At 41.9% G+C, this 17,334-nt stretch overlaps 1 protein-coding gene across 2 annotated transcripts in view; it reads right to left on the bottom strand.

The window, feature by feature from the left end:
* Nucleotides 1-149: 149 nt before the first annotated feature.
* nudcd1 (NudC domain containing 1) overlaps nt 150-17,334 on the bottom strand; it is a 32,285-nt gene continuing 15,100 nt past the window's right edge. Inside the window, exons 7-10 of one of the 2 annotated variants that reach the window (XM_079288141.1) lie at nt 13,262-13,406; nt 10,979-11,101; nt 3,590-3,749; nt 150-924 (exon numbers count right to left, since the gene is read on the bottom strand). In XM_079288141.1, the coding sequence (XP_079144267.1) occupies nt 635-924; nt 3,590-3,749; nt 10,979-11,101; nt 13,262-13,406 (718 nt within the window). In that variant the 3' untranslated portion in view covers nt 150-634. Of the gene's footprint in view, nt 925-3,589; nt 3,750-10,975; nt 11,102-13,261; nt 13,407-17,334 lie in introns of both variants that reach the window. The other variant, XM_079288140.1, reaches the window with a different exon arrangement.

Raw genomic sequence — 17,334 nt, 5'->3', positions numbered from 1 at the left:
AAAAGAAAAGCTTTCAGACACGTTTGAATCTTTAGGCCTCCTGAGATTTTAGGCTCCAAATCCCTCTGATCCGTCTGAGATTGAGGCTAATGCGCCGGGAGCCAGGCGTGATCTGTGCAACATGTTTTATGGAAATTTATATCTCATACTTTCACAGTGACGGTGGTAAATCGAGCAAAGGAGAGGGATTTCCTCGGCGAGTTGGAATTCATGGCGTTACACATAACGCAGTAATAATGCAGTGAGCATTAACGGGGCACCACATATGTGAGATTTAGGAAACGTCCTGTATCATCACATGAGATTCATTTGGCACTCGCTGAATTTAAACACTCAAGGAAATGATTATTATTGACTCATAAGAATCATTTTCTTACCCTGGAGACATTCAGCTCTAGTTTATTACTATGAACACGAGTATTTACTTTTTGAATCGCACACTTTTTGAATCGCACACATTTTGAATCACACATTTTGGACGACTTGTAGGAGGTGACAAAAAACGTCATTACAGACAGCTCAAATGTACACATGACGAATTAAAAGAAATACAAAAGATGTAGCAGATGACAGATCTTCAGTTCTCTGAGAGGGGGGGGAGATGAACAGTTAAAACGAACAAGAGTCCCAAAATCTAGTTATTGTTGACCTTTAGAACAAAGAGGTGGCCGGAGGTCAGGGCGTACAGCCTCTCGTTGGTCGCTCTGAAGCCCAGGATCGGCTTATCCGAGTCCAGGCTGGCCACCTGCTGCTTGGCGACCTGTCCCACCTGGCGGCCCTGCTTCCGATTGAAGAGGACGGTCTCCACCGGCGCCGGCTGTCGGTAGATGAAGGCCCGGCGGAGACACTCGCCCAGCGTGGCGTAGGAGAAGTTCGGGGCGCAGGTCGCAAACTTTTTATCCCGTTTGGACGCCTGGACGTAGCCTGTGGAAGACAGGACGGTGAGATCAGAGACATGCTCACACTGGTAAAGTAGTAATAGAGTAATAATGTACTTCCTCTACAGCCACCAGGGTTAAGAATCCAGATGGAGTAATCGTTTGTAGAAGAGATGTAGCGTTCTGGCCCGAATATTAAAACTACCCCGATTATAAAACTGTAAAAAGATCAAATAAAACATCAAAGGCATCAAGTGTAGCTGGTCTATCGGTCACAGACCTGCTCTCGCCTGTCGGGCTCTTGTTTGTTTCTGCAGTAAAGACGTCGTAGAGACACTTTCCACCTGGTTTCGCTCCTGAATTCATTTCCTCCACGGAACGAGAAGCGTCTGAATCTCCAGTAGATTGAACTGCGCTTCCGAAACACTTTTAGCACCGACTCACTCGGAAATAGACATTTTAAAAAACGGTCCTGAAGAAAGTTAGCATCTCAACCATTAGGCTAAAAACATCCCAGAATGTGTCTTTACGTTTAAAAAAAACACTGATGTTGTGAACAACATGCAACAAACTGTCTAGTCCTCGAATATATTCCAACCGCCACTTTTTCAAACATATTATTCAATATTTTATTTTGGTTATCTTTCTGCAAATATGGTATTTTTTAGAGTCTTGGTTGAGTGGCACCATGTTCTTTCCCCATGTGTGTACACATGCTCCCAAGGGAATAAAAGATTGATCAGGTATGCGTACGATTAGTAATCAATGAATTTATTCCGTGTTGGGGTCTAAGGACTTGCTTAACGACGCTGCCACCTCGAGTTATCCTGCCCGTCTCGGGACTGAAGTTGGATGAAGCTCCCAGTAAGAAACTAACTTCTGTAGCCTTTAGGGCCCCACAGCCCCGTCTCTGCGGTTTAGAGATGATTGTGTGTTTAAAACAGAAGGGATACCGTGCTGACAGATCATTTCTCCTGTTTTTGGAGCACAGGGAAGAGAAGATTTGAAGTATTAAAAAGCTTAATAAAAAATAAGAAATGGTCTTAAAGACCCAGTGAAATGAAAAATACATTTTCCCAGTTTTAATCCTGTGTCCATGGGAGATTGAAATAGCAGAAATATGACCAACCCTGAACCGTTTACAAATAAGTCATCCAATCAAATGAGACCGGCTCACCACACCGGTCACGTAAAACTTCACCGTTTCTCAGAGCACAATGGAGAAAGACAGGATGTGTGCGAGTGTTCGTACTGAAAAGAACTCCATCGATGTAACGTATCAATACAGCTGAAACAATTAGCGCTAAACCAATTAGCTGATGATTCAATTAGTTGATGGAGAGAAACTGAATCAACAACATTGCTGCTGACCTGAGCTTTTGTTTGACGGAGGTCTCCGTCCGTCGCTGCTGGAAAAACGAGTTATCTTTCGCTCTTAAAATCTGATGAGCTACTTCCTGTGTGCTGAGATGTTTCCATCTGGCACCAGGGTGTTTCGATAATAATACAGCTGCTCAACGTTGTCATTTAGCATGAAATGACTAGTTTTATAAAGTACTGTTGCCTGATGGAGCTTCGACCAGCTCGACCAATACCAAACTCATTATTACGCTCCATAAATATATAAATACACCACCTGAGCTTTATATACACAGACATAACATTAGTTTCAACAGTGCAGACCATATATTTTCTATCCAAGAATATCCAAACTTGAGTGATCCACTAAATGATGATTCAATTTCACTAATGTGGAAACATATATTGCACCTTAACAAGCCTGATTTTGATGTTAAAAAGCGCGTGTTCATCCAGTTTGAGGTCTGCAACCTCAAACTGGATGGATTCCAAACAGAGATGTGCAGATTGGTAAAACTCTGCGGTGCTCAAAAAGACAAATGAGGACGTCGTACCTGTCAAAGCAGGAAAAATTGAAATCAAACGTGTTCTCGGTGCTGCGGTTGAGGAGAGATAGACGAGTGGATAAATGAAGATGGAGATTGAAAGAGACCTTCTCTAGAAACATGCTCATAGGCGAGTATTTCACTTGAGATGTGGAGTTCAATTAAAACAACGGTCTAAACACATCCGTCAGTGTCTTGGCTAAGAGGCACAATATAAAGCAGTGAAGTTCTTATGATCCAGACCTCTTTATATGCAGAAGTGACCCAGTTTCCATATATTTCTCTGAGCGTCAGTGAAGTCACTGTTGTAGCTTACTGCAGTTTCACTGCCGCCGTTCTGTCGTCCACCCACTGCTGCACCTCAGCAGCATGACGGCGGCTGTAAACAAAGCTAACAGCTGTGAGAATGAATAATTCAACTCCAGTTATGATGGCTCATCAGAAATGGAAATTAAAAGAGGCAAATTAACATATCTCCACAAGCCTCCATTCAAACACTAAATACTACTATTCCGTGTCTTACTGTGATTTGTACGGTATGCACAACATTTTCTATTCTGCCAAATGTTTGATCAAACTTCACCGAGGTATTTGACAGAACACCTAAAGCCGGAGTGATGGAATATCTTTGCCAACATTTTAAACCTTTTAGGCGTTTTGAATTTGAATAGACAAAAAAAAAACAACACAATTGACACGTTGGGTCTAAAAGGTATAATCTGTACTTCGGGGGTTGTTGCTGCAGATACAATGTAAAGATGCCTCAGTGGAGGCATCAGAACAGGTGGTTTTAGCGGAAGCTCTTACCCAAGGCGTTGAACGTGGCGACGTGCTCCCACATGTCACTGGGCTGGTCGGGACGAGGCTGCCACACTAGAGCGTCCACGTCGTGTCTGAGGCAGAAACACGGCATTTCAGAGGGGTTCACGTCCACGGTGAACAGGTACTGATGGCTGCCCAGATTCACCTGGAGACACACAGTTTACAAATTAGTGACGATTTCTTCAATCACATGGTGTGACGGATTGATGTTCTTATGCGACTTATTGTGTGACCGCACACATATTGGTTTGACATCCATTTTTATTTTCCTTCCTTCCATCCTTTCCCACCCTCTATATTTCCTTACTTCTTTCCATCTTTCCTTGTTTGCTTCTTTCCTTTCTTTTTCCCTTCCTTCTGTATTGTTTTGTTTCTTTCCTTCCTTCCTTTAATTCTTTATTTACTACCTTTCTTTCTTTACTTTCTTCCTTCTTTCCCTTTTTTGTTGACTACCTTTTCTTCTTCCTTAATTTCTTTTTTCCTTCCTACTGTCTTTGTTTGTATCCTTCCTTCCTTTCCTCTTCACGACTTTGTCTTCTTCCTTCCTTCTTTCATTCTGTCTGTTTGTTTCCTTCCTTTATCCCTCCCTTCTTTCTTTTAATCTTTACTTCCTTCCTTAACCATCGATACGTTTTGTAAATACATTTGAAATTCAGCGTGGGTCATTATGTGTGAAAGAGCACCGAGTAGTTTGATAGCAGCCATAAACGTCCATGTATTTGCCCAACATTCACTCCGCTCTGATGGATGTGCTTGATGTAATTGCACAGGTGTGGTTCCAAGCTATTCCTGTTCAACTCCAATTGTTTTGGAGAGAAACTGACCGCCGCTGTGACATAGTCGCTCCTCGACATCTGCCGGCTCTCACCGATCCCTCACTCGGAGTCAACCCACATCCTGTGAATACGACTGCCAAACGTGTCTCAGAGCCCGTCAGCCGGCGCCGTCCTCGACTCAATACACACTTGACAGGCATTGAAAATTCAGCATCAACCAGCACATATTTAGCTGGTTGATGGTTGCGGGCAATGACAAGCCTTTCTAGCAAGTCATCACCCCGCCACTCTAAAAACTCATTTTTGTGCCACTTCGATTTTGAACACGCGACAGACGTTCGCTCGTGCTTTAGTCCGGCCTGCGTGTGAGACAGTGGACTGACAGTAAAAACAACAATTGGTTGTGCGGCACAGTAAGACCTCATGGAGGTGTGGTAGAACTACTTTCTACCACACCTCCATGAGGTCTTACTGTGCCGCACAAGACAATACAGACACTCACTTGTTTCCCATGTGTGTGTGTGGGGGGGTATAATGCATTGATTTAGTTACTTTACCCTGATGCTCAAACGCATTGGTTTTATATCTTCAGGTAGACATTCCAAATATTAAAAATAAATAAAGATCAAGATGAAACATTTTACTACACAATGTAACGTTAACCATCACAGTGTGAAATATAGTTTTACTGACTATCATCATCCGCCAATATTCAGTAGAATATGTGATCAGGACATGATTTATTCTTTTCTAGTTGCCGATCTCTGATAATGTTTCATTGAAAACAACGGGGACCACGGTTCCGTTCAGTTACATTATGATGAGTTCAGGCTCCGTTCAGTGAAAATGAGTACTGGGCAGAGGGAAATGTTATCATGATGTTTTCACAACATGAATATATATTAGAGATGATTTATGAGCTCTAAGCAGCTTATAATACATCACTAAAACTACTCATGACAAGATTTGTAAAGTTAAAGGACAACATTTAGAATTTTTTATGGTTTGCAGACAAAGCGATTCAAATGATTTTTAGGATGGAGCCGTGTACACCAGCTGCTATAGTCAAACAACAATATGAATCATCACTGATGATCAGGGATCTCGGTTTTATTTTCTCCCTTTTTGTTTGTGCTGATCCAAGTGTTATGATCTACTTGACACACAAACAGTCTGCGATGTAAGGCAAGGCAAGTTTATTTGTATAGCACATTTCAACAACAAGGTAATTCAAAGTGCTTCACATAAAACCATTAAAAGCATCAAAACATAAGGCAAAAGAAAAGGAGATTTAATGAGATGTAATGAAAAGACAATCGTATGGATGAGCTTTCATACCCTCAGAAAATCTAGAGACATCTCAGCCAATATCTAACACTGAAACAACATTTTCAGCTCTTATCCATCGATATTGATGCGAGAGTGGGCGTGGCTATGTACTCCAGTTATTGTTTGATTGAAATATTTGGAACTTTTGGCAGCAGACCTAACTCTCTGCCACATTAGCCAGATATAAAAAAACTAGATGAAACTATATATAAAGAAACTAGAAAAACACACTTCTTTAGTTTTCCTTCTCCGACTCAAAAGACATTTAAAGCAGTGGCTGAGCATTGTGATTGAATGACTAATATAATGCTCTACCTCTGCCTGGTCTGGGTGCTGGAAAATGGAAACTATTTCCTCTGATCTTCTGCTGCTTGCCAACGGTCACATTCTTAAAAATAAGTAAATCCAATCATGAAGCCTTTACCTCATTCTTTTAGAGCGAACCTTTTCCCAACAGCCTCCTAAACGCAAAGAGAATCACAAGAATCAAAACCGCGATAAAACCGTCATCGGATTCGAACTCTTCTGCTCTGCCGTTGTTTCTTTTACAAAGCAGTTGTTGAATGAGGAGGATTTCACTGCCAGCAGCGGATTAAACTCTCCGATTCAAGACTCTAAATTCATGCTAATTCCTGTGTTACCTGCAAAATCAAGATATGCTATTGAATAAAAGGAGCCGCTGGATTGGTCGGATTTGATGACCCGCCACAGTGAGAACCCTCTCAGGTGTTTCCCCTGCGTACTGAAAGACTGTTAAATGTTTGTAATGCATCGACATGGCAGAGACAGAATGGGGTGAACACATTTGCCATTTTAGCTCCTTCAAGCACACAGTTTGCGCGAGTCTATTGTGATATCTTTCTGTATAGTTCCTTGATTTGCAATTAATATAGTACTGTAGTGCATCTCTTATACAAGTCCCCTTTTTAGAAAACATATTTTATTTTGTGAGCTGAGACATTGTCTTAAATTGGCAGAAGCCAACTATTTGGGTGGACAGTACGGACCGGTACGTGTGGACCACCTCCAGGGTACTGCCCAGGTGCCCGCAAGGCTCCCCATCACTCTAACGTCTCCCCTGAGCTGAACTCATCAGCTGCAGCATACCGACTCAAACTAGCTAGCCAGCTAGCACGTATGTTACGTAATAAGAAAAGTGACCTAGTGAAGCGGGCAAACACCAGCTAGCTCAACGGCTCAAATTTGCACGCTAGGATACCAATTACATAAGCGACACCGAAACGTGATGGACACAGGCCCCAGCGGCAGAGGAGCCCGAGCCCGGAGCTCTGCAACGAGACGCTATCGTCCCTCGATGGCGTTTCATCAAATATCACACCACACACTGGGTTTGTGAGGAGCATTGCTAACTGTGCTAAAGGAGGAGATTTCAGCTGCATTTAAAATAAGATTTGGTTGTTGAAAATGTTTTGGGACGATGTTTAATCTTGGAGATTAAATTGTGCTCAATTTTTGACTTTTAGTTTAACTTTTTAAAAACTTTAGAAACAACCCTATTTATCACACTAAATTCTATGGCCACGAGATGTGGTTAAAATCTTCTGCTGAGAATTGTTTTGTCAAGATGCTATACATTGTATTGTTGTATGGGTTGCATGAGTGATGTGTGAAGTACTACAGTTGGACTCTTTATGGACAAATGCTCAGAATGAATTGCCGGTCCTCAGTCTGAAGAAAGCTTCTGGTGAATGTTCTGTTCTTTTTGTCAGAGGGTTTATAGGCTTCATGTTTGGAGTGCAGGAAGTGAGGGGTTGGCACTGAAAGCAAATGTATCTGTAAACAGAGGCCAGATGTCTGTAATGACGGCTGAAATGCCAACTATCTGTCATCACCATTGCTTCAGTCATGTTCCTGTAAGGCTGCTGCTCACTCGCCTTCACAGCCAGAGGACCAATCGTTGTTTATTTGGCCTCCCTACTGCCCGAGACACTGAACACATATCATTCGAGAACACAGATCATTAATACAAAATAAATGACTTCCCCTCATCCCTTGATGTCTCTTGGATATCAAATTTCATTCAAAGCTAACGGCAGCATGCTAACAAAGACAACAGCAACATGCTGATTTTGAGCAGGTAATAATTATCATGATCATAGTTTATTGTGTTAGCGTGCTAAAAACAACACGAGACACAAAGTACAGCAGAGGCTGATTGGAGTGTCATTTGTTTTGCATGTTTTTGGTCACAAGACAAAATGCAGAAAATTTACTTTGATTTAATTTAACGATGCCAGATAAAAAGTCTGCACCAAAGTTCAGTCAATTTATATTTTAAATGAAATGTAAATCTGAAAAGTAGCCTAACTAGTAACTAATATAGTAAAATAAAAGTAGTACAGTTGAAGTACAACCTTTCCCTCTGAGGTGTGGTGGAGTAGGAGTACAAAGTAGCATCAATTTTAAACGCTCTGTAAAGGCTACAAGCACCTCAATATTGTCCTTAGATGCAGTAATTGAGTAAATGTACATCGTTGTATTCCGCCGCTGCTGAAACAAGAGTACTAAATCCTTTACAAGTGCACAATGTTCCTCATATATCTAGCCTTTAAAATGTACACATATTTCTTCCGAGGTCCACCCACAACATCCTGTGGGAAACACTGGCAACCCATTCAATAGTTCTTGATAAGTCAGTCCGGACCAAAGTGACGGATTGACGCCGCTAGAGTGGCTGTAAATAGTTAAAGAAAGGGGCCCTAACGCACATCATATCAAGTAATACCTGCATTTTCTGCTTTCAAACATACAATATCTCTGTTATTTGAGTTTCTATGGTGTTATCAGTGATTGTAGGAAACTGTACATTTTCAAAGTCTCCTAAATCTTGTTTTTGAAAGAAAGCGTCAAAGCCTGCACTAAATACAGTCACCAGATGTACAGATCGCCTCCATTGTGAAAGGTGTTACAGAGACGCCGAGCGGATATGATTCAGGCTCCTTCTAGGGAATGCACATAAAGAAAACATTCTCAGTCTTTTCCACCGCAATCAGAACCAAAGAGAGGCACATCTACAAAGGTGCCACAATTTCAAGCTGAAAGGCTCTATATAAAAAAACTGAAATAAAATAAAAGGTCAGCAGATGTCCTGGTGGGCAGACGAGTGACTGAAGCATTAAGGCTGATACAATGAGGGAGGGAAGAGTTGAATAGAAAAGGTAAGGCTCCCTGTGTGAGATACAGATGCGCGCACACACACACACACACACACACACACACACACACACACACACACACACACACACACACACACACACACACACACACACACACACACACACACACACACACACACACACACACACACACACACACAACCGTATTTAAGGGCAGCAGTTTGGAGAGTAAATGGAGGGAGAAACATTGTATTCACACAAGGCCTTCATCCCAGCCCGGGCAGAAACACGGCACCTTCAATACACATTAGCCTTTCATTACAGACTGAAAGGGTTTATTTCTGACTGCTGTGAGAGTTTTCGCCATTGGGGAATTGTTAACCGTAAATCATTTTATGCAACTGAAACAAGAGGAACTGAGAGAGGGGCATCAGTGATGGACATACACTAATATCCACAAATGAATAGAGCTTTTTCAAACTGCTACATATCTGCTTTGCGCATTCCAGGGTTTCTATGGCGTTAACACAGCAGCATAAGTATTCACAAACAAATGTCAAGTTGTGGAACTCATGAAACCCGATGCACACATACATGTGATCTGTAAATCTGCTCCTGGGCCTTTAATCGACCGCTCGTATATCACACAGTTGCAGGGAACATGCGTCTCGTATAAAGTCAAGAGACTCGTGAACGTGACTTGTATCTGTAAATGTAAACGGACTAGAACATGTGCGTTCGCATGAGGGCTGGGTATCGTTTGAAAAAATGATGATGCCATTACAAAGGCTTGGACTGTTGCCATGGTTATCGGCATCCAAAACAGGACTCAAATGCATAGCTATTCTTTAGAATATATGCTTTATGCCAAAAACCTTGAAAAGTATATGAAAAAAGTCAAAGTAATTCCACATTATTCATTAACATTAATTCGTAATCATTGTTAGTTATTCTCAGACAAATAGCTCCGTCTATTGTGTGTGTAGGTGTGTGTGTGTGTGTGTGTGTGTGCTGTCCCGGGTGCGGAGGACATCGATAGACATATTGTACTTATTTGATGTCACTTTCTCAGTAGGAATATGAGTGAAACACTAGATTTCACTAGATTTTTAGAAGTCAAAGGAACTATTAATCCATGTTTTCCTTATCAACCGTGAGCCTGTTTTCTCTAAACTGAAATAGATCACCTTGTGTTCAAGAAAGACTAACATGTGACGCTTGTTTGTCACCCTGGGACAAACAATGGAAGAGAAGGACAATTTGTTGAGCAAAAGCCTCCCAACGCTTCAGACAAGTTATAAGATGACAAATAATACAAGGCTTCACTGTGCAGCATTCCGGATTTAATGCCCGCAAAGCTCCTTCATAGCACAGCTCCGACTGAAGGCTACTGCTGATAAAAACAAGTGTCTCATTCAACTTGCGCCTCGTTTCATAATGGAAAAGACAAGTCCTCTATCTGCTACCTTGAGAATATGTCCATTTCACAAAAACACACACGAACCCATTCGTCAAACCAGACAACATCCTCTGGTTGTCTTCAGATGGTACGTGCTCTTTAACCGTGCTAGCAGCGTGAATCTAACGATGACCATGTCTGTTAGTCCATCCACCACTTTGGTCGAGACTGAAACGTCTCAACAAATAAGGGACTGGTTCCTTTTTTTGATTTAGATATCCACGGTGTCCAGAGGATGCTGATCCAATGACTTTTCATCTAGCGCCACCATGAGGTTCACATTTGTGGTTTTGAGGAAAATGTCTATTGGACGGATTGCCATGAAATTTGGGACAGTGACTCATGTTCCCCTGAGGATGAATTATAAAAACATCTCTTCCCTGGTGATCCCTGAATTCTCTGGAGCCGTGATCAGGTGTGCCCGTTTCTTCTTTGCAGAGCTCTCTGGTCAAGTGGCTTGTTAAAAGGCACGGCCGAGCTGGCTTGCTCACCGGGGGCAGGGCTGAATAAGAACGTGCTCTTATAAAGGCGGTGAGCATCAGCCGACCGTCTACGTGAGAGCAATGAAGGTTGGAAGGAGCCGACAGAAATGAGTGAACATTTTCAACATGAAGGCTCGAAAGGATTGGAGCATTAAAGCGTTTGCTAGTGAAGGAGAGACGATACTCACCACCTGAGTGGGCTTGAGTGATTCTCCGTCAAAGTGTGTGAGACTGGAGCCGTCTTCTGGGAACCCATCACAGTCCTCCAGCTCCTGAGAGTTACAAGGGGGCTTGTCCCCGTCAGGGTTGCCATTCTAGATAATAAAAGAGGAACAGGAAAACAAGACAAGAGGCCATGGTTACACTTGTTTTGCATTTATTAACATGTAAAAAGGCTCGATTTGCACTGAGGGCTTCGAGTGGACCCAGATGATACTAATGAAGGGTGAGGGCGGGACAGGATGTGGCTAAAATTGCAGTCGTACGTGAGACTGAGGGCGACTCAGGTGACCGGGTGTGACGATGTTTACAAGACGTCAGACAGTGGAGGGCTCAGAGGAGCTGAAAGAAAGGAACGGACGAGAGGGATGAGATGCCGCAGAGGGGGGGGGGGGGATGCCAAAAGCTAGAAGAATGGACTGAAATAAGAACCGTCACGAGGTCACGAGAAAAACAAACCCAAGCCGACGCTGTGCTTCAAGAGGAATATTTCAAACACATTCTGCTGATTGATTTAGCAGCACCTATTTAACCAGACATTCATCAACAGAGCTGGGCGCTATGACGATATATACTGGGGAGACTCATGTCTCATAAGTCGTCGCATCTATTTTTGGGTTGATACGATTTGTTTGACAGATTTGGCGCCAAATGAAATTTAGTGGCAGACGTGTTTGAAGTAGCAGAAGACGAAATGAAGAAAGAGAGCCCAAAACAACCTGGAACATTACAAGTAGAAATCTGTGCTTAGTCCTTCAACAATACGTTTTTGTACTGACATTGAGACTAAAGTCACATCAACATACCACTAATATGATCTGCCAACATCATCGCAGCCTTAGTTTGTGATAAGATGGAGGTTTTACAGGACGCGCACTTCTTGAATCTTTACTTAGATGTTATGTATTAAGATGTGTTTGGAGCCTCTACGATTAGTCGATCAATCAATTAGTTGATCAACAGAAAAATGAATCGGCAGCTGTTTTGACAGTTGATTCTTTGAAGAAGTTATTTTCCAAGCAACCATTTTTTTTTTACCACTGGAGAATTGATAGAAACGCTCAAAAAACTCCCCAAAATATCACAATAAGACACCGAGACCTTGAGGAACACCAAAAACAATTCATGCTGTGATTTTAAATACTTTTGACATTTCTGTGAGAAATGCCTTTTTTAGGCGATTGGACGGCGAGCGCTTTTTAGAAAAGGGGGAAATAACACATTTACACTGCATGCAAAAAACTGCTTGGTTTTTGCCCCCAAACTGCATGGGATGAGCACGACGTGGACATGTCTGTAAAGGCGAGACCCACGGTGTCTTGAGGTGAGAGGTCAAGGAACCCCTTCAAAAATCAACATGCCAGTTTTTAGCCGACCAAAATTTGGCTTAACTTTGGAGTGTGATGCAGCCGTCTTCCTGACAAGCTAGCATGACATGTTTCATTAGGTTTTGTAGTTCCACTCTTGATGACAGTATGTCGATCAGGCCCGCCGCCGTCCGTTACAAAATGGACGATATCACAATACATATTGATATTAAATAAAACATGGATAGTAGAATTTGTGGATTTTATCCATAACTGAATTTGATAACGCTTTGTATTTGGGGTGCGCAATTTCAGAATAATTTCTTCAAAACATTTCCAAGAATGAAATATGTAAATGTATTTATGAAGTTTCAGGTGAGCTGAAGATGCAAAGTTTAAAATGTGTCAACAAGCAAGCCCATTAATAAGAAAGAATATGGTTACCAATAATAGATGGATAGCTAATTAATATATATTTGGGTTTAAATTAAAGAGTTCTTTGGAAGACATTCCTTTATAATACATCAAATTGCATCCATTGAACGTATCGAATTTAAATTACAAACCTGTAAAATACAGCTTTATGCTGAATTTGATAGTTGCTATTAAATTATAGATTTAGGGAAAACATTATTCAATTTCACTCAAATACTCAACAAAAAATGTAAAAAGAAAACGTCTCGTCTCTTTTGTTTGGTCTTTCAGTCTCCACAGAAATAATTATAATTTTCCATCATCTGTCACGATTAATGTGTTTATCAGAGAATCAACAGAATGCCATAAAGATGGGAAAGCCGATTCCTGCTCCCCAGTGGAGTAACTCTGTAAAGTTTGGGGTATTTTTTAATGCATGGGAGGCACCTTTAGCACAGTATTTACTTCAATGAGGGCACAGATAAAAGAGAACGTCCATAACATGTAGCATGTGAGTTACCAGCGTGAGCCTACCAAGTCTTCAGAGGTGAGGAACGTCAGTCTCTCGTGGATGAGGGCAGCTTGCTCGTCGCTCACCACGTACTCCCCTCTCTTGTCCCCCGTCACCAGCTCCGACCACAGCGGCCCCTCACTGCGCTTCTGCAGGGTCACCTCCAGGCTGAGGACACATCCACATGAGCGCCAACACAAATAGAAACATGCCCCTTCTCCTTCAAAGGGCTGCCGATCAATGAGTCGTATATATGTAAATGATAAAGCTGAAGTTTGCCAGACGTAAAGCGCCGGAAAGCTCACGTACTGATTTGCCAAAAGCTTTTGTAACCTTCAACACTTTCAGAAATTGCCCGAGAGCATGATTCTTATGAACCGCAGAGCTAACGGCGTACGTGGAATGAGAATGATGCAATCAACCAGTAAACAACCAACCAGCAGCCGTCTAGTGGGCTAAAACGCAGCTTTGATGAGAAAAGGGTCAGAGGAGAACTTGAGGAGCTATTCAGGCTGACAGGTCTGTGGCCAATCCTCAGTGAGAGTCCAAGAAAACCTCATTCTTTGTAGAAGTTATTGTGATAGTTCTAGGTTCCAAAATGTGAAAACTTGCTGCTTTTCAATCAAAACATTTTGGGTTTTGGACAGTTCAGCCATTTAATGAGTCCCATTGAGCTCAAGGATGTTGTGATTGGACCAAACAACGAGTTAATTGTCAGATTACGCCTTTCTTGTAAGGTATAAAAATCAAATAAATGTAGCCATCAATCCCTGTTTCTACGTGGCTAATTTTGACAACTGGCTCTCAGTTACATTATTTGCCGTCGACACAAACATTTCAGATGAAACGCTCATCGGTTGCAGCTGTGGAGTCGGTATAATGTTATTATGTCTTTCTACACTTGAAATCGATACACTTGGCTAAACACAAGGACACGTGAGCCAGTTCATTAATTCTAAATGATCGTAATGAAGACCCGTCTTTATGGGTTCGAGTCATATAATGAATGAATTAGAATTCATTTTCTTTTCACATGATACGTTTGCATATGTGCGTTCTCCCCCGAAATATTTAATCTCACATCTCCCTTTGTTGGTCACAGGTTCCGAGTACATTCAGTAGTAATGCACCATTTGCCATCAAGCAAGGAGAGCATAATGAACTGTGTGTTGCTGCTTTTCTGGTACTGAATGTGTCATGTATAATGTCTCCAATGCATTATGGTCCGCTGAATGTACCGTTGGAACTGCATCACAGTACAGCACATGTGCAAACTATTAGAAGTGTGAAGTGTCAAAAATCAGAACACAAACTAAGTAATAATTCATGAAATCTATTCAAGTTAACTGTATCATCCAGCCGGATAATGATTTTGAAATAACTGTAACTTTTCCTTAATGGCTTATGCATGTTGTTGTTTTTCATGTCTTATATTTTGTCTTCCATCTTCTTATAAAGCAACTTTTGTTTTGAAAAGTTTTATCTCCGCTGGGCACAGAAGTCCAGACTCTGAAATCCCCAAACTCGCCATGTGAAAGCACTGGCAGTCTACTGTCTCTAAACATGTGTTCAAATGAAAGCGTTCATCCCGTTGCTCCTTCTTGTGCTTCATGTTGGACTCAAAATGGTCCAGGAACGCGACGGTGAGCCTTGGAACTAGTTTTCATCAGACCTGGATCTGGTGTTAAATCCTTGATCAGATTTAGTTTGGTTCAGCTTTCAGCATTTGCAGGTAATCAAGCTATAAATAGCGCAAACGAAGGTTATGAGTTTGTTAGCCTGGTTACAAGCGGAGCCCTCAACTCGACTTCACGGATGGTAATCTCCAATCATCAGCATCAAGGGGATCTTCAAGGGAATCTTTAAGGGGAGCTTTAAGGGAATCTTTAAGGGGATCTTTAAGGGAATCTTTAAGGGGAGCTTTAAGGGGAGCTTTAAGGGAATCTTTAAGGCGTAACAAACGTCAACCTGCTACTTCAACAGGACAGGTTGCTCACATGTTGTAGCCTCTATCTAAGAATACCAACACAGACCCTCAAATGCAATCATTTATAATCTGACGTGCTGCTGTACGTCTTGAAACCGGGTCTGTATTTGGGCAAACAGTGACAAGATATGGAAGAGACACACAGGGCAACTTCTTAATTCAGCTCCCTACAAAATAAAGCAGGATGGGGAACAGCTGTCTGTCTACAAAGAGAATAACCATTAGTATGGAGAAACATGCACAATACAAACTATGAGTGTTTTAGGTATTTACATTGTAGAAGGACATCCAGTCTCCCCACACACACACACACACACACACACACACACACACACACACACACACACACACACACACACACACACACACACACACACACACACACACACACACACACACACACACACACACACACACACACACCAAGCAAACTAATCAAACCCTCTATTCTACATTGGCTACCATAATGTCCTTTGATGTAGAAACAAACAGCCAGTGTGAATGTGTGATTTTCTTAATTATTCACAGCTTAAAAGGGCATCTCTTTAGCTGCACCCAAACAGCATTCAAAGAGAAAAGGCCACTGTACCACTGTAAGGCGTTATCCACAACAAAGCACCAAATGTCAGCACAATATATCTTTGATACGCAAGCAGGGATAAACTTGAATAATTCTAATGAAATAAAAAGGTGCTGGATAAAACACTCATGTCCGCATCACAGTTCCTTATCTGAACATTATTTTTAGATTTTTCTTTCTGCACACGAGTAACAGACGCAGGCATACTCTCGCTCGCACGCTCGAGACTGGAGAGCGCTCTCCAGTCTCCGTTTCCCGTTTCTCCTTTTTCAGATGAAAGGTCTTAAAGTGGAGGATATGACTCAACTCATATCGACTACTGGATGAATAGATCCGATGCTTATGAAAAGTACCGTGTCCTTTTTCTTTTATTTCGCTGTGGAACTGTTCTGCAACCAGGACAACGCGTCCCCCTGAATCAGGTGTTCAATAGACGAGAGAAGGAAGGTCGGCGTCATCATGTTACATTTATCTTTTCATAAAAACGTGACATTTTGAATGAATGTGTGTAAATTCTTCCCTGTGCTCTTGAAAATGGAAGTGAATATCGATATTGTTCAAGGTATTGTATTTAAGTTAGAAATTCCAGCGTCATGACGCGACACCAACGCAGGCGTATCGACTCACGTGTGAGTGGGACTGAAGGCAACTCCAGGACTTCCTTGTACTATTCTACAGCCTTAAATACAGTACAATAGTGACACTTCTCACACTCAGGATCCAAGCTCATAACACGTCTCTGTAATAGTGCATGATTACTGCACAGTCAATATTCTACTCATTCATCCGAATGTGAAACAATTCTCTGCTGAGATTCATGGGGTGCAGATAACATACAGTATGTGAGAGTTATGGTTTTTATACGAGGTTGTGAACACACGGGAGAATAAACAAGACCGGGATGGAAACTGTTCCTTGGAGTTGGTGGTTGTGGCTCCCTGTTCCCCTTATTCAGAAGCAATACTTTAAACTAGAATTACAGCCTCAAGAAAAAAGTTTACGTCCACGTCTGTCCAAAATGTCACCACTTCATCATTTTATCCTGTTCGTGTGAAAATGTCATAGTTTGAAGCGTATGAATGCTTGAGTTATGGCCAAAAACATATTCTAGTCACTTCATCCTTGAATCCAATACTGTTTTCCAAAAGCATAACTAGCATACTATTTAGTGTGCCGAGATAATGGTTTAGCATGTCCTAATCATAGGCTGTATGGAGTTAAGTGCACGTAGTCACCCATTGGTTTGTGGACTGCTGTTTTGAAGCCTTGAGTTCGGCGATTTGGCCGTTGCAATCTTGGATTACGGCGTCGCAAAGTTCTCTTTTTAGCAACCGATGAACAGAAGTGACCATATTTGGCATGTGAAGGAGTGACGTAGAGACGCCGTATGCGGCTTTGGTAGGGCCAGCGACCTGTCAATCACCGTGTAGCCCCGCCCTAAAGCATACCCTGCTTTATGGTCTGTTTGACTCTAAATGGATCATAGTTTACTAAATGAACATCATGCTGTGTTGAAGAACACTTGAAAC

The sequence above is a fragment of the Melanostigma gelatinosum genome (assembly GCF_949748355.1).
Source record: "Melanostigma gelatinosum genome assembly, chromosome: 17".
Taxonomy (NCBI): Eukaryota; Metazoa; Chordata; class Actinopteri; order Perciformes; family Zoarcidae; genus Melanostigma; species Melanostigma gelatinosum.
This window is presented reverse-complemented; position numbering and strand designations above follow the sequence as displayed.